The sequence below is a fragment of the Idiotropiscis lumnitzeri genome, chromosome 1, assembly GCF_059441095.1.
Source record: "Idiotropiscis lumnitzeri isolate Australia: NSW breed Sydney's pygmy pipehorse chromosome 1, RoL_Ilum_1.0, whole genome shotgun sequence".
In the NCBI taxonomy this organism is placed as follows: domain Eukaryota; kingdom Metazoa; phylum Chordata; class Actinopteri; order Syngnathiformes; family Syngnathidae; genus Idiotropiscis; species Idiotropiscis lumnitzeri.
In genome coordinates this window covers 41,452,856-41,479,887 of record NC_142391.1, presented here as the reverse complement: position 1 = coordinate 41,479,887, position 27,032 = coordinate 41,452,856, and the positions used below count along the sequence as shown (strand labels likewise).

General features: G+C 40.2%; 1 protein-coding gene and 1 long non-coding RNA gene across 2 annotated transcripts in view; one reads left to right on the top strand and one right to left on the bottom strand.

The window, feature by feature from the left end:
• The window catches only part of olfml2a (olfactomedin-like 2A), a 27,532-nt gene extending 8,069 nt beyond the window's left edge, over positions 1-19,463 (top strand). Inside the window, exons 2-8 of the mRNA XM_088301386.1 lie at positions 4,030-4,293; positions 4,699-4,806; positions 4,920-5,090; positions 7,775-8,006; positions 13,685-13,972; positions 15,224-15,409; positions 18,578-19,463. Coding sequence (XP_088157512.1) covers positions 4,030-4,293; positions 4,699-4,806; positions 4,920-5,090; positions 7,775-8,006; positions 13,685-13,972; positions 15,224-15,409; positions 18,578-19,182 — 1,854 coding nt within the window. The 3' untranslated portion in view covers positions 19,183-19,463. The remainder of the gene's footprint in view (positions 1-4,029; positions 4,294-4,698; positions 4,807-4,919; positions 5,091-7,774; positions 8,007-13,684; positions 13,973-15,223; positions 15,410-18,577) is intronic.
• On the bottom strand, positions 8,842-11,428 carry LOC148344664 (uncharacterized). Its single transcript, XR_015844301.1, has 2 exons — positions 11,210-11,428; positions 8,842-9,022 (listed from the first exon to the last, which is right to left on the bottom strand). It is a non-coding gene; the product is annotated as an uncharacterized LOC148344664 (long non-coding RNA).
• Positions 19,464-27,032: the final 7,569 nt, after the last annotated feature.

Below are 27,032 nucleotides of genomic sequence, written 5' to 3'. Positions count from 1 at the left end.
TAATGGAGAGTAACGTGCCCTTGATCCACCTGCTGTGTGAAGGAAGTAGAGGATGTTTACGATTTAAGAGTTTGAGTCGTCTGGCCTACAGGGTGACAAGGAGAAGAAACACCTTCATGATTTTAGAGGCAATTCAAAATCCTAAATTCTTTTTACTGGCTCTTTAATGGCAACGTGATTCTCACAGTCCTTGACGAAACCGCAATCCATGATGTAACAGTGCTGCTTCATACAGTACGCAAAAAGAAGGCCTCTGTTTCAAGTGCCAAACAAAGCCAAGAAAGATTCCAGAGAGACGGCCGTATCATATGCAGTGTTCAGCGTTCTGACTAGAATGTTAGTTTGGTTGGCTGTATATTGCTTTGTCCGTCAGTTATAAAGAGGTAAATTTGAGATCCAAATTAGTTTTGTGTGTAGTGTTCTAAGAATACAGACCACGTAGGGAAAGTAACTATCGGGAAAAGTGGTTTTGATCTCTTACTACCAGGACTCTTTGGGTGCAGATGATTAGGACCGTCAAGTACAAAGTAGTAGCAATAATAGAACTGAAATTGTTGGAAATTACACTTTTGTTCAGGATCAAGGGCAAGTAAGGAGTCACCCAAAGTTATTTTCATTAAAGTGGTTTTCTTTAAGAAGAAAGTATCTTGACTGGGAAAAAAAGTAATGGATGGGAAATTGCAAGTCAAACTACATTCAAGAATCCGCAAATTCCTTTGAGAACTTTAGAAAAATGCATATGTCCCTCTGTTGCAGTTGTGCTTGAATTCAGTCAGAAAGTATATGAGGGCAGAAATCGTTGTCTGTTTGGAATTGAAAAACGGTCCAAGACGGCCCAGAATTTTGAAACCAGATTTTAACAGTGTTAATTACCACTGGTTGGGAATTAACGCTGGAGGTAGTCAAAAGGAGCTGAGAATGGATGCTAGTTCCATGTCCACCCTTGAGGATCACGCTTTGCCTGCTGTGTTATGAATGCAATAGAAAGTTTTATGAATCGGAAAGGACAAATAAAAGTCTAGGATTTAGGCAAGGCTAAGCCAGCAAGAGCTTTTCTTCCCCGCTCGAGAAATTTGGTCTGCTAATCCACTCTGTTTTCAAGTGGTCGTAGCAGTTGTCAACCTGCTGTGTTTTCACTTGACATGGGTCAGGTTGGGTCTGGTTCTGCACACAGGAGTCCTGCTCTGCTTCAGACATACCCCTCCTCCTCAGTATTCGTGCAGTAATGGATGGACGGCAAGTCACCCCGCTACTCAACTTCCCCCATTACTCAGCCTGCATTCCTTCACTAATGAGCCTCCAACCCCACCAATCACTGGCCCCCTCCACCACTTTCTCTGCTAAGCCTGCCGTTCCATCGCAAATGCAGGGACGGAGGCTAAAACAAAACTACATTTCTATGTAATATATGTGTGTTCTATGCTTTATGAAAATATATAATAACCCATCAACCCCTTAATATTGTGCATCCTCTAATTAACTTAATTTTGTCATTTAGTTAATACTATTAGCAAGGTCATCAAATCCTTTGATACCTGACTTCATTAACTGACTAAACTGCAATTGCCCTTTCGGGATGTGACATAAAATTCCCAGCACGGGTGTCACAAAATATATCTGTCAAATCCGAAACTACAACTTTTTTTTTAGTACTGCCTGAAGTCTGACTCCCTTTCCCTGCCTTTTCTGCCATACCATTCAAGTAATCAGTAAAGTAACTGTCACTTTTTAAAACAAGTGATCAACAAAATACCTAAAGTTTTAAAGGTAACCGTGGCAACAATGAATAATGGCACCTTTGGGCAGGAAAATATCAAAATATTGCAAACACCTCAAAAAAGACCCAAAAAGATACTATACCGCAAAGGGATGGAATGGACAAATATTTGCAATGTATACAATAAGCAAAAAAATACTATTAGTCAGTGTTCACATAAATCTCAACACATCAAATTAGAGACTATGTTTCTGGTCGTTCCATGTCCGATGTTGCAATTATTGTGTGGCTTGACAACATACACCTTTATGCAAATTATCTGATGGGTCAACTTGACTTCACAACTATCTGATTGGGTGTATCGAATTGTTCGAAATTTTGCATTTTATGGTGATCCGTTATACCGTCATAATTTGCTGAACGATGAATGACGTCTTTTTTTTCCCCCAATGAATTTCATTTGCCCGTAATTACCGTATAATTACCGTATTTTCCGGAACATAGGGCGCACTTTAAAGTCACAAATCTTCCCCAAAACAACGAGGCGCCTTGTAAAGCGACGCGTCCATTTGAACATCACTCTCGAGCATCAACCCTTTTACTCATTGGGCTGTTCGGAGTGCATGTTAGCACACCCTGCTGGTCAAAGTCTGAGTCATCTATGCTCCGAATTGACTGTGACTATACATTATGTGACTATGGTGTTTGGGTGATGGTGTAGGAGAAAGCTGGACGAAAGGGCAGCTGTCCACAATGTTGTAGTCTGTCTTATCATTTATGTTATTGCAAGCAAGAAACGTCCCAGGTTTAGACAACAGACTGCAAAAAGCCCAAAGCACAACAGCACATCTCTCTAAACAGCCATGTGATTGGCTGAGTCTGAGTGGCTCCCAAGAAGCCATTGCTGTAATTGGCTAAGGCTGAGTGGCTCCCAAGAAGCCATTGCTATAATCTTTTTGTGTTATTTCTATTTCTTTTGGGTATATAGATGGCATGAGAGATACATGTTTTGTGTTAATCTTATTTCTTTGTTTCATTGTTTGCTTTTATGCTGTGTTTTTTTTGGTTTTGATTTGAAAACGTGACTCTAAGGAGTGTGGTGACTAGTGAAGTCCCTCCCCTGACGTTGTCTAGTAGATGTATTACCATGACACCTCTGATTGGGTAAAGTCAGTCTTACTGGCAGTGATTTCTAATAGTTTCAGGACATCTGTCGTTGACTTGGAGTGATACTTTTGGCAGCAATCCTTTAAGGGATTGGGTCCTGGTGAACTGGCATCAGCTAGCAAGCTGAGCTCAGCTTGAACTGAGCTAGCTAGCGCGAGAGAGTTGAGTTACCACTAGCTTGCATTAGCTGGCTGAGCCCAGCTGTCACCTGAGCTATCGTTAGCTCGCACTAGAGCTCGCGCCTTGTAGAGCGGCGCGCCTAGTATATGCATTAAATACTGCAATAGCACCCTCAACTGGTGTTGCGCCCTTTGATGCAGCGCGTCGTCTTATGGTCGTAAAAATACGGTATATGCGAATTTTAGCTATTCATGAATTGGGCCAGTCCCAATAACCCAGCGATTACGGGGGTCATTTATATAGATTGGATACATTGGTCCATCTTCTAATCAGATTGGTGATCAGTTATTTATTTTATTTATTTTTTAACTCCCTGATCGTCTTCAAAATCCTGATTGTGTAAAGCCTAGTTAACTTTGTGGTTTTGCTCTCGTTCTTGTTGCTGGTGGTGTCTTTGACATCATATGTCACTGTCCAGTATAAAAGAAAGAATATATTACAAGCTGTTCTTTTACATCGTGTGTTTTTTTTTTTGGGGGGGGGGGGGGGGCTCCTGTTTTTAAGCAAACCACCAGTCAGCACACAATACATGACAAGTGAAGCTCATCTGGATATAAAGTCCTTGCAGTATGTCAGTCTTTTTGTTTGAGGCTTTCTTCCGATTCACAACAGTGAACATTCAAAAAAGAGGAAGCATGCGTGTTCTTAGATGTTGACTTTGCTTCCTTTGCTTTTGTTCTTCTTTCATAAAATATGGAGAATCACTTGCGGTCATTCAAAAGCGCTACAATAGCAGAGGGAATGACAAACGTGAGCATCAGTTGCTGTAAGGCACAGTACTTGTAGTGGTACATGTTGCCTTTCTTGACACTTCAAAAGAATTGTGCCAGAATAATGGGAGAATATGTCATTGTGTCCTTTTATTGTTTTGTAAGGAAATCCATCAAAATGTGTCTATCGCAAAACATGTATCAGTCTGCCTACCCACTGTCATTCATTTTCTGAAATATTATTTCCACTTTCAGATATTTGGCGAGACAGAGCCTGTTCGTATGGTATCCGAGGGCTCCGACTGCCGCTGTAAGTGCATCATGCGGCCTCTGAGCAGGGATGCCTGCATGCGGCTGCGCAGTGGCAGCGTACGCGTGGAAGATTTCTATACAGTGGAAACGGTCAGCTCAGGATCTGACTGCAAATGTTCTTGCACGGCACCACCATCCTCCCTCAACCCTTGTGAGAATGAGTGGAAGATGGAGAAGCTAAAGAAACAGGCCCCTGAGTTATTAAAGGTGAGTCGATTAAATTGAAGCCCCGACTTCTGAAAATGACACAATTTGAATGTATATTTTTAACAAGTGGACACACACTTTCGGATGTGTGTTCTGACTACGCCAAGTGGAGCAAAAGAGCAAAAGCTGACTAAATTTTAATTTTAGTATGAGACCAGACCGTGAAAGCGGGGCCTCATGATCCCTCTGACCTAAACTCAAAGATCATCTTGAGAAAGCTAAATGGGCTCTGAAATTAATCCCTCTGCTATATTAATTATTATAGTAATCAGAGCCAATGGCATGCTAATGTAATTCAGTGCAGTATTTAGTATGTTAATGTTTGTGTCAGACTCAGATGAACTGATTCCACAAAAAAGAATGAATAATTATTTGTAACACTACTTTTATGCGATTCACCACCAGCTCCAATCTATGGTGGACCTCCTCGAGGGAACCCTTTACAGCATGGATCTGATGAAAGTCCACTCATACATCAACAAAGTGGTGTCTCAGATGAACACCCTAGAAGAGGTAGACAACATCTTTCCATTGTGGTTTTCAAAAACTGTTGCCGAGAAGTGTTGGATAGCGACGTTCTAATTCATTTATCACTGCTATTGTAATGACGATGTTACCTTTCGCAGACAATCAAGACCAACCTAACTCGAGAGAATGAATTTGTCCGTGACAGCATGACGAGTCTTACCAACCAGTTTAAGAGATATGACAACTACTCCAACATTATGATGAGCATCAAGAAAGAGATCTCTGGTCTCAGTCTCCAGCTGCTTCAGAAAGATTCTTCTGAGACCAAGGTGCACGTTAGAAAACCAAAACAAAAACTGGTTGTATTTGATGTCTGTTGTACTCCCTCTCTCTCGCATCACCATCATCAACTCTAAAGTAACTCAAGATCATTTATAATGCATATCACATTTCATGTTCTAAACTAGCTGTATTTTTCCACTTGCAATGACTTCAAGTTGGCACTCGTGTCACTGTTCACTGTAGGATCACCATACAGTCCACCCCAGAAGTTTGCCGCATAGATCACAGCAACCTCTCTCATTACCAAATAACCAGCAAGTGGCCATGTTGCACTACTTGGACCACAGCTGCAGATTGATTAATCAGTTACAGGACACACACTGAATGTTCTGCCGCACGAGGTTTAGGGTTGGTTAGTTAGTTAGTCAGTGGTGCTGCTATATGTACGCCCATGCATGTTTTCGAGCATAACCCACCATACTAATTCCAGGTCCACCTCTTCCAAACATGCTGGGAGCTAGGAAACTTATCATGCTTGTACCTGTAGTTTGAGTGCACCTATTGGGCTGTGCTGACAGAGGAACCCTTTTGAGTAAAGTGCACGTGTCGTCTCGTTAAAGAACACTTTCAAACAAACTACATCGGGAGCTAGATTCCATACTAGCCTGTTGAACAGCACATCTGTTGGCCCAATAGGAGTCACAGACCCACTCACACTGCATGACAAAGCTACCAAATAAGACAGACTACAACAACAACACAGGACTGAGTTATGCTTTCAAGTAGGTTCCACAACTTCTGACACCTCCAAGAAGGGGAAATCACAGTTTTTCAGTCATACGAGACAAACGTTTTTCTCCCCAACTGTCCCTAATGAACTGCTCCTCATGGGATTTATTTTTAACGTTAATAGATACTTGTCTGTAAAGATCACTGTCGATCTGTTTCTGAAATACTTTTATAAGGCGCTCAAACATGCCGTGAATTGGGGAAAAGTTGACGTGTGTATCTGATGATATACAGTGCCTTGAAAGCGTTTTCATTACCCCTTGAAGATTTTCACATTTTGTCACTTCAATGTTTTTGTTTTTAGGGGGTTTGGAGGTTATTTGCCTGACAAAGGCAAAGTAGCACATGGATTGGAAATTACAAACTATTTCAAACTTTAGACAAATAAAAATTTTAAAAATGTGGTGTGCATTTTTATTGGAATTGATATTTTTCCACTCAATAAATAATCCCTGACTGTAAACCATCAATAAATTTATGAAGATACTCAAATGAATTTACACACAAATAATATTGATTGATGATGTATTATTGATCATAATTGGTCTCAGGAAATAGATAGATAGAAAGGGCATATGTAATAAAAGCATGCAAAGTGAAAAGTAAAATATGTATTGATAAAGTAAAAATTGACCGACTTTTTTTTTTAAATAAAATTAATTCATACAAATATTTCAAAATTCAGTTAATAGTTCTTCTCTTTACTACATGGGGAGCAATGTTTGAGGTGAATCGAACAGCAAAAAAATAGAAATAATAATTTTTAGTTTGTCCAATTGGAGGTGCCGTAGTGTAATATTCTAAACCATGTCATTATAGCTCTGTTTTTATGTTTGGGGTCAATGTGTTGCTGGATGATGAATCTCCATCTCAATCAAGAGTTTTTTGCAGCCTCCAATTGGTTTGCTTCCAAGTTTCTTCCATTGTTAGTTTTCCGGCACACATAGCACTAAACCTTCAGGCCAAGATGTTTAACTTTGCTCTCCTCTGATCAAATGACCTTCTTCCACATCACCTTCACGAAACAAGTGTATTTATACTGCGACTAAATGACATAAAAGTGGACCGTATTGACTAATTACGGTGACTCCTCAAGGAAATTTATTGCACTGGATTGGATTTAGGGGTATCAGACTACAAAGGGCTGAATACAAATAGACGTCGCAGTTTGCTTAAAATAATGCATGATGGTTGTTCTATCCAATCTTACAAACAATACAACTTTATTCATATAGGATCTTTCATAACAGTTGCTGTTTAACAAAGCCCTTGAAATAGAATATAATATGAAGTAGCAATAATTGAATAACAAAGACAGTGAAAGCAAAAAATAAAATAAAATTCTATTAATAAATTCAAATACAAATTAATGATACTATCGCATGTACAGTAGACACCAGAAAACCGCAGAACAGTGGGCAGTCTCAAATTGCGTCGAAATCAAAAGACTAAAAATGTGTGTTCAAACCAGTTTTAAAAGTGGACAGAGAAAAGGGGGCTTCGCTAACAGGTATGTAGTGGTATAGGAGCTCATAAAGGTAGGCTGGGCCGAGGCCATTTAAAGATTTGAATTTAAAATGCAGTGGGAGCCAGTGAAGAGAGGCCAGAATTGGAGTTATGTGCTCCCTATTCCGAGCGCTAGCTAGGGGCCAAGCAGCAGCATTTTTCACCAACTGGAGACCCTTGAGGGAGGCCAGGCTGACTCCAAAATAAACTACATTACAATCATCTAGCCCAGATGGAACGAAGATGTTTCCTTTTCAATCCACTTCACCATTATGTAGTACTTTGCGTTGGTCTATCACACAAAATCTCAGTAAGGTACACACAAGTTTGTGATTGTAGGGTCAAAAAATGTCAAGCGGTGTGCATACTTTCTCAAGTCACTGTAGCTGTTACTCATTGAAGTACACTTATATGACCTCAGTATTCATGTTTCCAGCATAATAACGATGAGCCCAAGACCAAGAGCGTCATAAAGCCCCCCAGCAAAAAGCCCCCTCCCAAACCCAAAGAAAAAGTCATCAGGCCCAAGAAGGAGATCACCAAACCTGTGAAACCACTGAAGCCAGATCCTACAGCCAAAACCAAGGTGGTTGGCCACCAGCCAGGTGTGGTCAGAGGCATTACTTACTACAAGGCCTCCAAGACGGACGAGGATGAGGTCAGAGGAGGTGAGAGTTTTCATCTTTCAAGTTACACCTCTTCATTGAAAATAAACTTCTTAGACCTGAATTAAATGCAATTGTTATCTGTTATGCTTCTCTTCACAAGGGTCACTAAGGGGTTTGTGCAAACTCCCCACAGATATCGTGCTTATTGTTTACTCCTACTTTTCTCACCTATCGTTTTGTGATCATCTGTGCGTGAGCCACTGTGTGTGCTGAAAATGATCCAAATGATTTTTTTCAGCAATTTTATTTGACCCCACTTAAGGCTTTGTTGGATTAGGATCAAACAGCAGCTACGCAATTAAGATCTTTATTAGCGTAATTTGAAGGCACGTCAATCAGACTACAGCGTAAACATTGTCTGAGAAGACTGTTGAAATTGTAAACTTAACAGCAATGCAATAAATGTATCCATGCTTTGCACATTATTTTTATTTATTATTTTTCTTAATTAAATGGTCGAGACTGCAGGTTTGGATTGCCGCTGTGCATTCAGAGAGCAAGAAATCCAAATCTTTTATTGACAAAATACATGGAGCAAAAGGAATGCTGTGTCAATGGATCGCTGCCATGGCCATGACATGCCTCAGCTTCGCTCTACACAACAATTCTCGGAGACCCTCACATTGCAGAGAAAACATTTCCTGACTCCTTCCAATCCTCTTTAAGTCTAGTTGAGTGAATAGGTATGCTGCGTTTGCACAGGGCACACGCACATGACGCTGTCAGTCCGGGTGTTCTGCCATGTTTGTGAGGCTCAAAGTGCTCAGCCATCCCTGTCAAATCAGCGAAAACTTGTGCTGCATATCCATAATCTCTAACAAAGAGAAGGACGCTCTTTTAAAACGAAAAGCTTTATTTATCCTTAAAGGTAAAGAGCCTTAATGCACTTACTCCCATTTTCTCTGAGAGCTGCCAAGTGGTTCCGAAGCTGTCTGTTGACGACAGTTCCACACCACAGCAGCTGGGCTTCAGCATTTGCTCAGGGGCGTTGTTGGAGGAAGTGTACGCCATTTTCACTGTCAAAATAGCACTTTTCTTTAACAAAATGTTTAGGACTGCAAATGTGAGCTAAACGTTCAACAACAAACATAAATCCTAAATAAACAATGAAGCATTTGCATAAGTAAAACGGATTAAATCACCATTATGTTTCTAGAGACACAACATCCCGGCAATAAATACTCTCTTCATGTGGATCATAATGTTCCCTTTGAGTTGAATGGGTTTCAGAGAGGTGTTTATTTATTTTAGTGGCAATGAAGGCTGTAATTCGTGGTGCTATATATATATATATATATATCAGCACCGCAAATTATAGCCGCCCACGAATGGGTCGGTCAAAATCCAGCTGGGGACATTTATTCCAGGGCCCGTTCCCAGTCTCTAGCTTTCTGTAAAGGAGATGAATGGGATAGAGAACATAATTTACATTCTACACATTTACAATAAGTGTTCCCATTGGTATTAAGCAACTACTTTGTCAATTCCTTCAGTGAAAATGGTGTAGCGAAGACAAATTGATGACCGATTTTAATATTCGGGCTGCGCAGATGGATCAAAGTATCAATAGAGTCGATACTAAAGTGTTGCATCGATACCAAAGCACTAGCATGGATTCTATTTCTTAGCTTTCTCATGGGTTTCTTGCACATTCCCATTTTAGCCAATTACAAAGGTGGGCAGCACCGGTGATAACAGGACAAGGAAACATGAGAGAAAGAAGGATGGTGGAGAGCGAGACATCATCTTTACTTTGCATTTTGAAATAGTGACCTGTGCCAGACTAAGCTTCAATAACATGTGAGCCATGGGTCAGTTTTATGTGAGTTTGTCACATTTTATTACTGGTAACGGATCACTATTTGTATTTTTCGTTTGTACTTTGAAAAGAGTCAGTCACATTTAAATTCAGTCTCAGTTTTAGTCCAGTTTAGACCTCGCTTTTTTCTATCACATTTAGGCAACCTCATTCCATTTTTTTACTTACTCAAGTTTTAGTCGACCATAAGTTGGGCATTTTAGCCTTCATTTTAGTCCAAGAAAATAGAATTTTATTTGTCTTGTTGTCGTCAACTAAATCAGTGGTTCTCAAATGGGCGTACCCTTGGGGGTACTTGAAGGAACTCCAGTGGGTACATGAGATTTTAAATAAAACAAATCAACGTGCAGAAATCCTTTCAAAATGTTTCAGGAAAGTATAAGGTCATAAAAGAACTTTTATTTTCAGTAGGTTATTCAATTGAATTATTTTTAAAAAACGAATTCTCCCCCAAACTAAAATGGTTCGACCCAATTTGCCTCGTGCCAACTCTCGTTACCAGTCAATCACTTAAAGATGCAAACGAGGGAGTGGTGGTTGAACACTAAGTGTTCCGAAAAACCAGAGGGACAAGTGTAAAAGAAGGCCGAACCAGAGTTGACAAAATTCCGGTTGTATGTTGAAGATTATATTTTATTTAAATTTACACCCACAAGTTGCAGGAATTGTGGTTTTTATTTCTGTGGGGGGAGAAACTTGCTAACAGTTGCATGAAGGCAGCGCACGTGCAGTGCCATCTTGAGATGAAATGTGGATCTCACATTGGTAACGAGAAAAAACTCTGCATTCAGATTATCTCAAGATATGATCCGGAAGCCTCTTATGTGGTCTTTGCTCGTAGGTAAAGCGAAGAAGCCATTCACTATTGCGGAAGACACAATAAAAAATGTCTTCTATGATCCAAAATAGGACACTTTTTTGATTTTTTTTTTCTTTTGTGGCTCAATACAAATGAAGTTTGAAAGGTTCTAAAGTTTAACAAATCAGACATTGATGGCATCTTTAAAGTCGTTTTTTTTTTTTTTCAACCAAAAATGTTTTGAGCTGGTCCAGGGGTACACCACTGAAAAAAGGTTGAGAACAACTGAACTAAATTGTCAACATTTGAGTATAGTTTTAGTCAGGACAATATTATTTACGAAACAAAAACTGAGTATCTATAAAAACGACATTTAACATGACAATACCATAACATATTAGTATTTTATTCTGACACTTTTCAAAGTATCGATACTTTGGACAATACTAGTCTACAGCATGTAATGTTTATGTTTAATGGAACCTCATTAGCTGTTGTAATATGCAAAATACAGCTAATCTTCCTTGGGTGCCTACAAGCAAAAGGCAAAACAATATGTGCAAATGTGCGTTAGTCATAACTCACTCCTTGGAATACTCCAGCAGGGTGCTCGCCGCTGAGTTGGCAGCTCAGGCTTTTCGTTCAGCGGTTAGTGCACTTGACATTCAACCCAGGGTACTTTGGTTTTATCGTTTTGAGCATGACCTCGTTACACCGACAGTTGGACACCAAAAAGGAAGCCACTGCTGACAAAAAGAACATTGCTGCTTGTCCGAAGTTCACACTACAGCACATTGACACTCCATAGCGGTGTTGGCAAATATTTTCTGGACTGATGAAACTAACCTTTGGAACTATTTGACAAATCACAAATCACTCCACCTGGTGTAAAAAGGGCACAGTATATCATCAGAGAAAAACTGGTGAAGGAAACGTCATGATATGAATCTAATTTGCTACATCAGGACCTGGCTAGCTTGGAATCATTGAGGAGAACATATTCAGCATAATATGAAGGTGTCTGCATATCAGCTGGAACCGTGTAGTGGGTCACGAGTGATGCAATCCAACAACAAAAGACAAACAAGTCTTAAGTTGAATGGCTTCAGAAAAACAAAATCTGCCGTTTGGAGGGGTCAAGTTAGAACCTAGACCTCAACCGAATTGTATGCTGTAGAACAGGGGTCCTCAATCCTGTTTTCCATCCCTCCCTGCTGCAACACACATGATTCAAATGATCAGATAACCAGCAAGGTCTGCAGAAGCTAGATAACGATCCTGATGATTTGTATCAGGTGTGTTGCAGCTGGGAGAGATGGATAATAGGCAGGAATAAAATATAAATTCAAATGCCATCTTATACTTTTAGCCAAATTATTCTGGTTATATACCCCTTGACTTGAATCAAGACCACATCTGACAATGTTTGTCCCCAGAATGATTCAGGACCCAATGAAGTTGGCAAAGCATGCGCTATTCCTTTGATTACATGTGACAGAAAGTCAGCAAAACAACAAAAAAATAAGTCTAGAACTACAAACCAAGTTATGATATCTTGTCATCCTCTGAAAAGCCAATGCCTCCTGTTCTGACTGCAAGATTAGCTCAATATAATATTTGATCACTAATTAACAAAGCACCATCGATTAATGACAATATTATGACATGTTCTTGAGTTATTTCTCCTCAGCGAAGCTTGGCTTACTGAAGGTTGCCCAAACACTATTATGAATGAGACCAGCGAATTTTAGCTTTCTGAACAAATGCCGCAGGCAGGAGAGTTGCTGCCATTTTAAAATAATCATTTCGGTGTAAAGAAATTGTATTGGGTGATTTGAATTCATTTGAAAGCAAACAAATTTTTAAGAAATGCTGTTTGTAATCTGTTCTGACTATGACTTACCTGGTCATAAGTAGAGACTTTAACATTCATGTTGACCACAATTTGGATGTAAATACCAAATAATTTTAAACTATACTTGATATTTTTGGTCTCTGTAAACATCCAACACACCAGGTCTTGTCAATGTACTAAATGACATGAGATTGAATACTGACACAGGCAAGGTGTTGGTGCTCGTCTTATTGGATGTCAGGGCAGCATTTGATACAATTGATCATAACACACTGTTGAACACGTTGGACTAAATGGAACTGTCTTGCAGAGAACAAATTTGTTATTTTGTGACCATTGGTAATTTTGAGTCAGATTGAATGGCCATGACATGTGGGGGGCAATCCTCAATATCCCCAAATGACAGCAGCTCAATCAACGTATTGTGTCACTTTCGTGAGCAAATGATCAATCAGAATCAGAAATCCCTTTATTGTCATTGTACAGTGTGCAACGAGATTAGAGAGCTGCCTTCTCCAGTGCAATACAACAATAATTTAATTAAATATATAAATTAGATAAATAAAAGTCGGGCTCTGAGATCTGCTGACTCGCGTGAATAACTGCAGCCCAGAGTTCAAAATAAACCTGGTGAAGCTGTATTCAGCCGTTATGCTGCACACAATTGGAATAAATTGCCAACAGAAGTGAAGTCAGCCCAGATCAGAATCAGAATCAGAAATCCCTTTATTGTCATTGTACTCAAGTGTGCAACGAGATTAGCCCTGAGTGTAAATACTCTTAAATTCAGGTTAAAAATGTAGCTTTTTTCCTCAAACCTTTAGTTAAAAAAAAAATATATATATTTTATATATTTTAAAAACCCACTTGTATTTTTTTAATTAAAATTTTTTTTTTAAGTTGTCATCATACATTTCAGTAATTTTTGCAAGATTCTTTTGTTTTCTCTGCTTTGGTTTTGAATGATAACTATAGGGAAATCCTTGTTAGGCGTTGGTTCGTTGCTTATGTGAAGTACATTGTGTTGCTTTGTGTATGAAATGTGCTGTATAAATAAAACTGCCTTGCCTTGTCTTATGACAAATTTATTCAGGAAACAATGACATTTCAAGATCGCCATTCTTTTTGTAGCCACTTTAATTTGTACTTGTTCCTATGCAGTTATGTCACGGGGCTGACCAGCTATTGTTTCTGCTTCTTGTCAGACAACCCAGCCAAATCATACACACGCCATCAGGTCACTGAAACTGAGTCTGAGGACGGCGGCGCTGAAATGGTTCTTGAAACCATAGCAACCGCACCCACTGCATTTCCCACCGGTATCACGCCTACCTCCAATAGGACTGCTTTCATCGCACCTACCACTACCACTGTACAAACCACCACGATTGTCACCAGCCAAAGCACAGCAGCTGCAGAGAGACCTGCGCCCACTATTGTCCTCCTGCTGGACAACAGCAACAACAACAGTCGACCATCTCTCCACAGAGCAGGTTACATTTTGAATATGTTGCATCTGACCAAATTCATTTAAACCCTCTCAGATTATCTTAATAGGTACCAGAAATTATTTTATCTTGGCATACCATGAGTATACCCCTTCATGCATACATGATGATACTCTGAAAGTCATTATTTGAAAATATAAATATAAATAAATAATAATTTAATAATAAATATTTTGTTTCCTCAATTTGAAAATGCGATTTTTAGGCATTGTCTTTTGCCTAAAATCCTAAAAATAAATATGTTGACTTCAACATAAAGAAGTATGGAAATTTTAAAAGACTATTCCGAATAAAAAAATAAACGTGCATTTGTTATATCTACAGTAACTCATATAACAGTTACCACACAAAAAAATGAATAAAAAATGGAACTCCTGTGAATAAGTCCCGTTTAAACAGGAATTTAAACTTTAAATATAACAAACACCTAGTGAGGATGAGCGATTCAGAAAATGGACGTATGCAAAACGCGAAACAAGCACAATATTGAGACCCACTATAGCAGTTTTCTTTTTTTTTTTTAATCAGTCATCTGCGCTTTAATGAGAACCTTGACTTGACACAAGGCTGCTGTGATTTTGGCGCGACTGTGTCACAGTTTATTGATATGGGCGATAAATTGTTTTCACGCACCCCTGGCAATGTGCTCACGTACCCGTAAAGGTTTGCGTACCCTTGGTTGGGAAACACTGCTGTACACATACGTAGGCACATGTGAGCTCCCAACAAAAAGAAACTGATTTTCATTTGTTTTTAATGTTCCTTTCAGCCAATTTTCATTGGTTGTTTGCATCGATGGGCACATTACCCTATTTTGTTTTTTTCCATCCTCCGTCCACGACCTGAGCAGCCTTGCGTGCACCTCCTCCGTCCTTTTTCATAAAACGAATCGTTCTCCGTCGTCATCAGTCTTCTTCCTTTTAAATCACTTCTGTCCTAAGTTTTTACCAGTTATACTCCCCCGGATGTGCTGACGAATCGTTATAATCATTCAATGTCTTGCAAAATATTTGTTTTGTTAGGATGGATACAATCACACCCCACTAAAACACACACACACAAAATTATTGTTGAGCATTGTTTGAATGTTTCACAGTGCAACAAATATTGGGAAAAAGATAATTGAGGATAATTGAGTTGGTTCTCTGAATATGGAATCATACAATAATTGGTAAATATGAGTTCAAACGGGAATCACAGGTCTATATGCTGAATGTTCAACATGTTCTTTTACAGGGAAAATCCTTCACTGCGAAGGGACTCTATCATCAATTGAGCAGCCAGAGAAGCAACACAGTTACGGCCGCAATGAAGGAGCCTGGATGAAGGATCCACTGGCCAAAGACTCGAAGATTTATGTCACCAACTATTACTATGGCAACAATTTGGTGGAGTTTCGTAACTTGGAGAACTTCAAACAAGGTGTGTTTTCTTAGCAATTTTATCACAATGTTGATGCATGAAGAACACAGATGCAGGTGTGATGACTGAAACAAAAAAAAATATTTCTGGGTCAGAAACCATCTGAAGGGGCAAATAGACTGTTTCGATGCCCCCAAAAACTTTTCTTGTTGACGAATGGGGTGACGGTGGAGGCTCAATTTTTACTATTGCGCCGCCGCGACCACCACATCTCCAATTTTAGAGCGCCAAACAATGGCCGCTAGCTAGAAGTCCGGTCTGACTGCAGAGGTGATAAAGCTAACAGTTTTTCCGGCCTCGACTTCGGTTACCAGCGTCTCCAGCTTCGGCTATTTTTTCTTTTTTGACTGGTGACAAACTTCTAATCTCATGTCCCACAAACTATAATGACGTGTCCCTTATTGTTTTTATTTCACCAATCGCCTCAGCGTGAGTGTTTGTGTGTCATTATTTTGTTCATCTTTATTTAGCTGCGTGTGACGTGGAAATTATATTCTCGACACCAATTGGCCAACGAGGGAAAAACTGAGCCTGCGTTGGTTGGCCTGAAGTGCTGACGGCAACTTAGCGACAGAGTGACGATGCCCAATTTGCATTTTCATAAGGGAGTTTCGTGGTTCACTACAGGCTTGGGGCAACTCCTGCCAAAGATTGGCCTGTCCTCACTCAAAGGGACTGTCTCTGGAGACCAAACTGTGTGTTGGAGCCAGTACGACAGTATCTAGTCGGACCCTATCAACATTGCACACCAGATCAACCTCTTTCCCAGACTGAGAGGTGAAATTCCAAGAGTCAGGTTCTGTCATCCCCCCCGTTGGATCACTTACCCGCTCAAACTACACTTGATCCCCTTGCCAGCCACCCCACACATGGAAGAGTCCATTAGAAGACAAATTAGTTTATTTAAAATTCATATTATATTTCCATATTATTATACCAAGACTGCAATAACCAAGATACTATTCTCCAAACTACAAAAGTGTGTCGTTGTTTTGAAGTACAACAGGCACATACACTGCCCTGTTAAAACCTTAACAATAGAACTTGATTGGATGTGGGGTTAATGGAATTAAGCTCACTCTGTGCACGCGCTTTGTGAAACTCCTTGGATCTGAGGAATTTAGGTCTTGGTTGTTTTATTCAGAGGGTGGGAAAATCAACTCCTTCAACATGCACGTCAACCGAGGAATTGGATTACACTCTTTTAAAAAGTTAAGATGATCTGCCTTCACTGGATTTGGCTTGTTGATGTAGATGTGTTTAGACAATGGGCTTTCGAAACTCACTTCCATTCAAAGCATCCTGCAGTGAGGTAAGCTCACAGCTGTTTGCGGATGACTAGCTACCTTGGTGAGTGGCGCTGATGCCTGCTGTTCTCTGACATGTGCTCTGGCCTTCGCTTTGAACAAGGCCCAGTAGGAAGGGATTAGCGGTGTGGGTTGGCTCTGGTGATGTGGGTGGTTGGCGTGTTCAACCACCCTGCTTTTGTCCTTCTTGGACTTCCTATATTATCAAATCTATATCAAACTTCCTGAGGTTGAAAGGTTAGCGGGACCAAAAATGGCACCAGATGTACACGATATGTTGGTTCAGTGGAGAATGACTAAACAAACATTGTTCATGTGACATAATACCAGTTCCTAGTCACAGTCTGGTGTTGCGCAAACATTGTCATTGGCACCGTGATGATAACATTATTATGCACACAACAGCGGAACATATTAATTACTATAATACGGTAGAAGAGGTCCTGAGCTTCCTGAATGCTATGCAGTATGCTTGTCCCAAATGTGTCAAGAGAATTAGATACCACATGGTCTGTTATTTTGACTGATTAATTTCCAAGTTTTAATACCCACAGAAAGTGAATGTGGGCCTAATAAATCATTGCTCTGTTCAAAAGATTAGTCCTCCTTGCCAATGCCAATACCAGTTTTAATCAAACATGTAGTTAATTTCCTCATTCATCTTGTTTGATGGGATTTAAATTTTAATTTTCTGAAACAAATCTACTGTACAACAGTTCCCAAATAAACAATCAGCTAAGAAACAAATCAAGTGTTACTCTCAGGCAGGGTTGGGCAAACTTTTTGATTGGCGGGCCACAATGGGTTCTAAAAATTGACAGAGGACCAGGAGCAGATGGATGGAGTGTTTTGGTAACCTCACCTGATCTGAGAAAATAAAATACATTAATTTTAAATAAAAGTGAACAAAAGCATTACAACAATATATATGTCTTTGAAAAACCACAGTATTTTGAAAATAAAACATTAAGGTTTATTCATTCAATTTTTTTCAATTTCAGCGGGCCGGATTAGAACGTTTAACGGGCCACGGGTGGCCCCCATGCCGTAGTTTGCCCATACCTGCTCTAAGGGCTCTATATTTGTAGCCAGTGCAGGTATGTGCAAGTGTAGGAACTGGTGAATCTTGAGTTCCGTGCTAATGCTTCCCTTATTTAGTTCATGTTTGGGACTATGGTAGATGGCTCTGTGCCATACTGGGCATTGCAACAGACCAAGGGTGTTTTCTTTTACACACCCCGACTCTCTTGACAAGTTGGTGGCTGGAAGTCGACTAAACTTTACACCTACTAGAACCACGTCTAACTGTTGAAGCGGGGAGTGGAATGTGATTTGGGCGACTTTGATTGTGGCGCTGGGAAACACATTCGGAGCTCCGCGGATTTGTATGTCGGAGATGGAAGAATCTCATTTATAAATATGACAACAGCGTGCATTAAACCCTTTGAATCATTGTAGAAATCTATTCATTAACATATTAGTATTCTTATCTGAGTGGGTGGGACTGATCACATATGACATTTACTATCAAGTTGGAAGGTGCTCTCCAACTTCACAGTGGCCAACTTTACATAATCTGCCCGTGGCGGTCTGCTTGAAGTGCCTTATAAATGGCTTTTATGCTCTTCAACCTCCAACATGAACTGAGGCAAATCCATTTCTGCATCCACCATGTCAAGGACTGCCAATTTTAAAGGAAATTTGAATTTAAATTTGATTGTGGCGAAGTAAGTCCGCCACAACGAAGCAGAACTCCCGTTTTGAACTACGGACATGTAAAAAAGCACCAAAACACCCTTAGTGTATATGTGGGTGGTGTGTCGTCTCATCTGATACTAATACAATGTTTTCCCTGCTGTAGGTCGCTGGAGCAACCTTTTCAAACTTCCTTACAATTGGATTGGCACAGGTCACGTGGTTTATAATGGTGCCTTCTACTACAATAGAGCCTTCACCAAGAACATCATCAAGTATGACCTGAAAATGCGATATGTGGCTTCCTGGACACTGTTGCATGATGTGGTTTATGAGGACACCACCCCATGGAAATGGAGAGGCCACTCTGATATTGATTTTGCGGTGGATGAAACTGGACTGTGGGTGATCTATCCCTCCATAGACTACGACTACAACCAACAAGAAGTCATCGTCATTAGTAAACTTGATCCTGGAGACTTGTCCTTAAAAAAGGAGACAACCTGGAGGACAGGTCTCAAGAGGAACTCTTATGGCAATTGTTTCATCATCTGTGGTGTCTTGTATGCTGTTAATGTGTACAACCAAAAGGAAGGAGAGGTGCGCTATGCTTATGACACCCATACCAACACAGAAGCCATCCCACGTCTGGCCTTTACCAACGAGTACTCATTTACCACGCAAATCGATTACAACCCGAAAGAGAAGGTTTTGTATGCCTGGGACAATGGCCATCAAGTCACTTATCGGGTAAACTTTGTTGACCAGTGAGAGCAGCCCCAAGTACAGTAAGCTCACAACATGCCTGCTGTTCTGGACCAAAAGTTCTCAGTATTTTATAGAGTCATTGTCCTAAAAAGACCAAGGACATTCCATAACTTCCAGTATCAATGTACATTATTCAAAGAGCTGACCTTGCTGTGACTTGGGTGGAGACTATGGACATAATCCTACAGGTTGAGTTGAAAGTCAACTGGCAGAGCTCATGTAGATATATTATATCATGTTCATTCATAAATTGTCAGCGGGCTGGCTAACTATTTGAATTGTGGGGGAAAAAAAACAAATAGACCCATTGGCAATGATTTCACACTGACACAACGTGAAATTGACAGACAACAATAAACAATAAATACAACATTGACTTCCTAGTTTTGATTACAAAACAGCATGTGCCGGATGCTGCGGTCTTGTCCAAGTTGATGTGACTTGCCAAAATGTTCCAGTTTTGTTTCATCTTTCGAAGGACCTTCTCACAGAAACTTTGTGGCTTGACCACATGCAGTTCGGCAACTTCCTGTGTCATTTGTTTCAGATTAATTCAGTCAAAATTGAAGCTTTTTCTTTCTATAACCGAAGGTTACCTACAAATTTGCGTCTAAAGAATTTGTGACATCAGCCACTAAAAGGGAATTCCAGGCTTGCATTTAATAGCATGAATGCCATTTTCATAGTTTCGACTGCCTTATAACGTCTGTAAAGGAGGGTGGAGAGTGAGAAGCCAAGAAGGAGGACTATTTGGAGCTCAGATGATTAAGTAAAAGCCTTCATTAACAGCTTTAGCTCTACATGTATTTACGGGACGCTTAGCATGCATGAAAAAAACAAACGTATTTTTTTAAAAAACAATTTTTAACCAATCCATCCATCCATCTTCAACACCTTCTACCCTACTCACGGTTATGCCTTGCTCAACTGACTTCAGGAAAAGGGGGATCGCACCCTGGACTGGTGGCCAACCAGTTGCAGGACACAAAATATCAGGCAAATGTAAGCTAAGCCAAAACAATTGTAATGTTATTCTTTAATGCAAGTAGAAGCATTCGTTTACATGACAGAATGATAACAATTTTTCGTAATGGCAATCGTTGTCAAAACAATCACAAAGACATGAGAAAACAGCTGAAAGCGCTGGAATATGCATGCCAGCCCAGAAGTTGAAGCTGTCTTTTGTTGCAGGAACACAATACTCATGACTAATCCTTCCAGGTGGTACTCCTAGTCGGCATAGATAAGGTTTAAAATTTGGCATGTCTAAGTAATGTAATTCGACTGCTTTGGACAAGCATAATGAGCAGAAATAGTGCAAATGCATTGTGGTCGAACCTTTCTGGAACAATTAAACACGCATGCGGCATCAACAGAAGCCATGTCTTTCAACGTGCCACTTTTAGACACTTAGAAATTCGCAAAGTTTTCACACTGTGAGAACTTACTTTTTGCTTGCTTTCAAAAAAACATCACTTTCAATTAGAAATGTTTTTAAGCAGATCTGATTTTATTATTCAAAAAGTGAAAGCCAACAATTTCTAAGATTTCTTTGAATGGACTGCCAACATTTCAGTCAGCAAAAGCTGCTTGTTTCTGTCCCTGCCATTTAACTCAACCAATAAGATTATTTCTGCTTTCAAATGAATTCCACAACAGAGAAATGTTTGCCAAACTTAACAAGTGACTTTTATCATTGAGTCCGCCCGATCACCAAGCACTTTGTTCATAAATCTCTTGCATTTATCACAATTCCGCCCAATGAACTTTTCTTGATGTGCTTTATGGCATGTGTTATATTAACAAAAACAATCATGACCATTTAGACAAGTTTCTAAGCGGAGGAATTAGTTATTGTGGTTTTCTAGTACCTGAATTCATATTAAAACTACCACAATCGACTGTTTTTCCTCATTTCCATGAAACATTTAGCCTAGAGGTTTTTCAGCTTTGTTGATAGCATTAAATCGTTGTTTGGTAATTGTTAAATGCCACCACACAGGAATGTTGACCTTTAGGCATTGTAAAGCACCACTAAACCTGAAGTGACCAGTGTGCAGGATGCACAATATTGATTTCCAACAGGATACTTGATGCCCCTCTCCATATTGTAGCTTGAAAATAATGTAACATCACCTGCAGGATCAGGAAGAAAAAAAAAAGAAAACTTTGTGAGTTTTTCACTGTCCCTGTTTGTCTGCATCTGCTGTAAGGATTTACGTATTAATTGAACATCGAGCAGCTATACTTTGCCCCATTCCGTTTCAGCTATTGCTCTTTGGGGTTTAAATTACTTTGCAAAAAAATATGAACAGCTATGGATGACGGGTTGTGTGTATGAAACATCATATTCCACGAGGACACGTCCTGGATTCTACACATTGGACCTTTAAGGCTATCAGGCTCATTCTTAACGGCATTGTATGGTGTTCTTTTTGTATTATTCAATCATGTTTACTCTTAACTAATTGCATTGCAACTTTGCAATGTCATGTTTTTAATAATATATATGTCATGAACCTGTTGTATGAATAAAAATTATGTGACAAAACAAAAAGTGTGTTGTGAACCTGACAAATGAGTCTGTGACGAACCAGTAAATTCTGAGTGACAACCAGACGGCCTTGCCCACCTCCTGTTGAGGAGATAATGACCTATGACTCAGATCTTCTGATTTGTAAATAACTAAGTGCACATGAGCTGCGTTGTGGCCCTGTGCTCACTTTGATCTCAATTCCAAATTGCACTGCAAGGAACACGGCTGCGTGATTTCTTGGCAGAAGATTTGAAAATCCCAAAATTCATTTCCATTTCAAGCAACTCAGGAGGGAGGCATTGGAATAAGCCAAGAGCTGAATGCAGCGGGGTGTGGTGGTTTCATGCATGTGCTCTTCATTTATTCTGTCTATTTAAAGATCTCAGCCTTATTACACACAATAATGGAATCATCCATTCATTACTACGAGGAAACAATTTAACCTTGATGAGTGTAACACGATGTGGCTGTCCTATTTGAACTCTGTCACGAAATGTTGACATGTTGTTGTCATGGAACAATGCTGTCCAAGATGGCAGTGATGATGAACAGTGACAATTCACATGACCCGTGCTAACTCCGGCCAGCACCTCACAGAAAAACAAAAGCTCTCCTGTTGCTTAACACCATTCCACTTGATCTTGCTCACATTAGCAGGGCCTCTTGTTCATCACCATGACCATCTTGTCCTCACAGCCGGGGCAGCAACTAAAGCCATTAACCTGGTGTAAATAAAGAAAAAGCCATCCAACCTTGTGTAGACTCAACATTAATTGTAATCAGAATAAAAGAAGAGGCCAAAGTCTGAACAAAGAACATTATGGGAACCAGTTTTTTGATTCCACATTACATCAAAACATGTGAAAAATTAATGAATCACATTTTTAACTCAAATACGATTGCCACTTAGACATGGTGGATCTTTCTGACTGGAGTTTGAATTTTTTCCCCATGCTTGCATACGGTTTCTCTGGCAAATTTGTTTTCCCCCACATTCCAAATGATAATTTAAGATTATGGATTGTCCATCGGGCAAGTGTGAACATTAGTCAGATTGTGCCCTAATTCCTCCAGTCATGAGTGTTCTCCGACTTCAACTAACTAATGTTGGGTCGTTCTTGAACGATACGTTCAAATAGAACGAATCTTTAGTGAACGTGAGTGAATGGATCACTTTCTCAAGTGATTCGTTCTTTGATCAGTTCATTTGAGCTTGGGCACGCGCATGTCAACCATTGCGAATAACCAATAAGCAGCCAGAGTCAGATGGACTTTACTGAACATACTGCCACGCTATTCCATACCTGAATAGTATTCACGGAATTCGTCAGGTAATTTGCCATTCGCAAACGATTCAGTGAGTGAATGTGATGCGACGCATGATTCGGTGAATGAGTCTTTTGAACGATTCTTTTTGATAAACAGATTCTAATGATTCAGTTGACTTAATCGAACTGTCATGCCCATAACTACGACAAACCCTAACACAAACACAAGGCTCGATCTAAGCTGTTTTGCAACACTTTGCGACGTAAAATCTGTGTTTTGCCTCTCAAATGAACCCAGTGAAACACAAAATTGTGTTTATTTGGCAAAACGCAGAGTTGCCAAATGTTATGGAATCATTGAGTGAATGCTAATCTGTCACACATCGAGATAGTTTTCGAATATTAAAAAAAAAAAAAACATCAGAGTGGCCACTCCAAGCAACAAGTGCTTTTTTTGCCTTTTTTTTCTCTTCTCACTCCCTTTATGTGTCCCTCCTAACCAATCAGGGAAGAGAACTCATCTCATGTGAGCCAGTCATCACGCCGAGCTGAAGCATGTTACTGTGGCATTAGCTGCTAAACACAAAGAAGCTATGTTTAGCCGCAGACTTATATATGAACGGCACTCGCGAATGAAGCCCGAGGGCAGCCATCTTACATTGCCACTGTTAGCAACAATGTTTGTTATTTCTTTCACTGAAAACACTGAAGTATTTTATTCTAGCACCCCTGTATGGATTAATGAGAACCTCTCAAAGAATTGAAAAAAAAGTTTGCATCGGCTATACAGCAAGTCTAGCCTTTTCCAAATCTGACTAGGAAGAGCGCACTTGAACTACAAGGTCCGAGTTGCAAAGTCGGAAAAAAAACGACCCAGAGTTCACTGAAAGACTTCAATGTGACGTCATTCGATAATGGCCCCCCCATGGATCATAACATTCACAGATGCCAACGTGATTTGCAGTGAAAGCGGGCAGCGGGTGGAGGAACATTAGAAAGGTGGGAGGCATGCCTTGGAAAAGAGAGGAATGCCGATTAGCCAAAGTAAGACAAAGATGATATATAGATCAGGTATGTGTGTGAATGAGAGGGATGGAGGAGGAAGAATGAGACTTCAGGGAGAAGAGGGTGGAGGACTTCAAATACTTGGGTCAACAGTCCAGAGCAATGGTGAGGGCGGTAAGGAGGTGAAGAAACTGAGCCAAGCAGAATGGGATGGGTGGAGGAAAATGGGTGCAGGTGGTATGTAATAGAAACATCTGCGCTAGGATGAAGGGAAACATTTATAGGACAGTGGAGCGGCCATCCATGACGCACTGAGAGATAACAGGAAACAGGAGGTGGCAGAAATGAAAATGTTGCCGTTCTGTTTTGGAGTAGTAGAGTGAATAGGATTGACATTTTTTTTTTAGGGAAAGCCAAGATTGGCTGGTTTAGAGACAAAAACTTGTCCAGAGGAGCGATGGTGAGTAAATTGGTAGAATGATGATGAATATAGAGCTGCCCGGTATGATAGAAGTACACAGGGAATGAATACATGAGGAAGTTGGTGGAAGACCGATTTAGATGGTAAAGGATGATGTGCAAAAGTATTTTCAACATAATTTCAGCCCCATTTCCAGAAATGACAATGTGGCTGTGCAAGATCCGTGTTCATGCAATGCCACTTTGCACAGCAACACACTCGAGACATGCTGCCCCCCGACTGCACTTGTACTTGCACTTGCAGTTCTACATTTAGTTCTTTTGTTGATTTCTAAATCATGTTATGTGGTGTGTTATTGTTTCAATGTTGAGCTCTCCTCCGTAATGCGGTGCAAACAGAGCAGAGCCAAAGTAGTCTAGTCTTGTAAACAGAACACCCACATGACAAGAAATGAGACACTGTGAGCAACTTCCTCAACCAGACTCTCTGAAGAGCAGGATGTCACACTACAAGAACAACAACTCTGCAGTGCCATCCTGGACAGCTCAAAAGAAAGTTACACTTGGTTAACCTTTTGTTAATCGCTTTATCTAAACGCAGTCGGATGCAAATCAAAGCAAAGGCTATACGTCACTCAATAACAACCCAATTGACTGTTGGCCAGTACCTTTACCTCTCTTTTTTTGCGTGAGTTGGCTCCCCATTCTCAGTAAAGGAGGCTTTCCAGTGGTTTAGGCCAATGAGGAAAGAACACACCAAGGAAAGTCTTTATACACGATTGAACAGAGGTCATTACGCACTGGTCTTGTCCAGACCTCACACCAACATTTTGAAGTAGCGGAACAACTACAAAACATCCACATTCATGGCATGTGAAAGATAAAATGAAAGATAAATTATTCTGGAAAAAGTTACTGCATATCCGTTTTCTGACAGCCGGTATTTTTTTTATCAATCAAATTAACAGGACATGCTGGAGAAATAACGAGCTTAATTTAGTGAGGTTTTTCACGTGCAATTGACTGCTCACGCAAACAGATTTGACAGTTGTGTACTTTTCAAATCAGTGTTGGGGTGGCGAAAGACAGATTTGTATTTAAATTTGGTGAACATATAGTCTGCTTCCTATTTTACCTGACATACAGACAGACAACGTTATGTCATCCGCTTTCCAAGGCTGGAAAGCGGTGGAGAGTGGACCCTTAAGCGCAGACTCAGGAGGTAGGATTGACAGGGTGTTTATTGGAGGCCGTCAAGCAATACACAATAATCACTATAGTGTCGATATCTATGAATTTGTTAACCGCAAGGGTTCTATGATTACAACCGCCGGGAGGGCGAAACGAAAAACGCTGGGAGACCGAGTCACTCCAGGAAACAAATAACGAGTTAACCAAAAACGCTTGCAACGCAAGGTACCGAAAAACAATGCTTACCACGAAAGGGTGAAGACAAAATCCAATTGAAACGGGAAACTTAAAGCGAGCCGTAAATAGCTGAGAGAAAACAAGAACACAAACACGCCAACAACAGAACGAGATCCAATCACGAGACAAACAATCTATGAACGAGAACATGAGCAAGAGCATGAGCAACACAGGATAATAATCCGACGCGGGTATGTCCGCGTCGGCTGCTTAAATAGTTCAGTCATTAGCGTCTTAATGACGCGCAGCTGTGGTGATCGGAAGCGCGCCCCGCTCGTGGCCGCTTCCCGGAGCGGAGCCGCCGGGCCACGCCCACTCGCTGGGGACGCAACAGACGGATCGTGACAGATTCTTTTATTAATTTCAGAAATATTTCAATTTATTTGTGCAACCACACATTTCTTACTTGATTATCCGCTGCCATTTTTGTGACCAAAACGTTGTGACTGGTTAACGTATATTGAGGTATTTGTTACAATGCAATAATTTTTGAATATTTTAGGTCTTTTTTTTTTTATGAATATCTTGGATTTCCATTCATTTTTATTTTCGTAAATTTGAATGAAAAAACATGGTGGGAAACCCACTGACCCATTTTCCTCAATAAAAAAAAATGTTCTTTCTACTGGAGTCTTATTTACTGGTCAAATACATAAACTTTGTTACAGCTGCAGCTGTTGTAACAGTGCTATATTTAAAAAGAAAAAAAGTATTGTATTGTATTGTATTGGGAAGTTCCAATAACTCATCCTGTGTTTGAGCTTTCCAAAGAGAAACCCCCCAAAAAATTCCAAATGAAGTCAGTGTGAGAGCATCATGTGTGACAGGAAACTTGATATTGGATGTTGTACATGGCCTTAGAGGTGTCTAGAGTTTTGGTTTTGGACCAACAACAATGTACGTGAACGACACACCACCCACCTATTGGCTCAGAGTAGCTGACAAAGAAACACAACCGCAACAGCTGCGCTTGGGCACTTAACTACCACACCACATTAGAATCTGCAATCCATCACAATGCCTCTCCTAATTCCAGACAGCAACTCCAGAGAGCAAATTGCAACACCTCATTCCAGCTGTTGGAATCTGAGTCGGAGAAGAAGTGATTTGCTCAAAATGTCAGTCAGTTAATTAGCCTCAGCTGTCAGGTCCAGAACTTGTGAACTTACCAAACAGTAATTAAAGGTAGCCCTGTC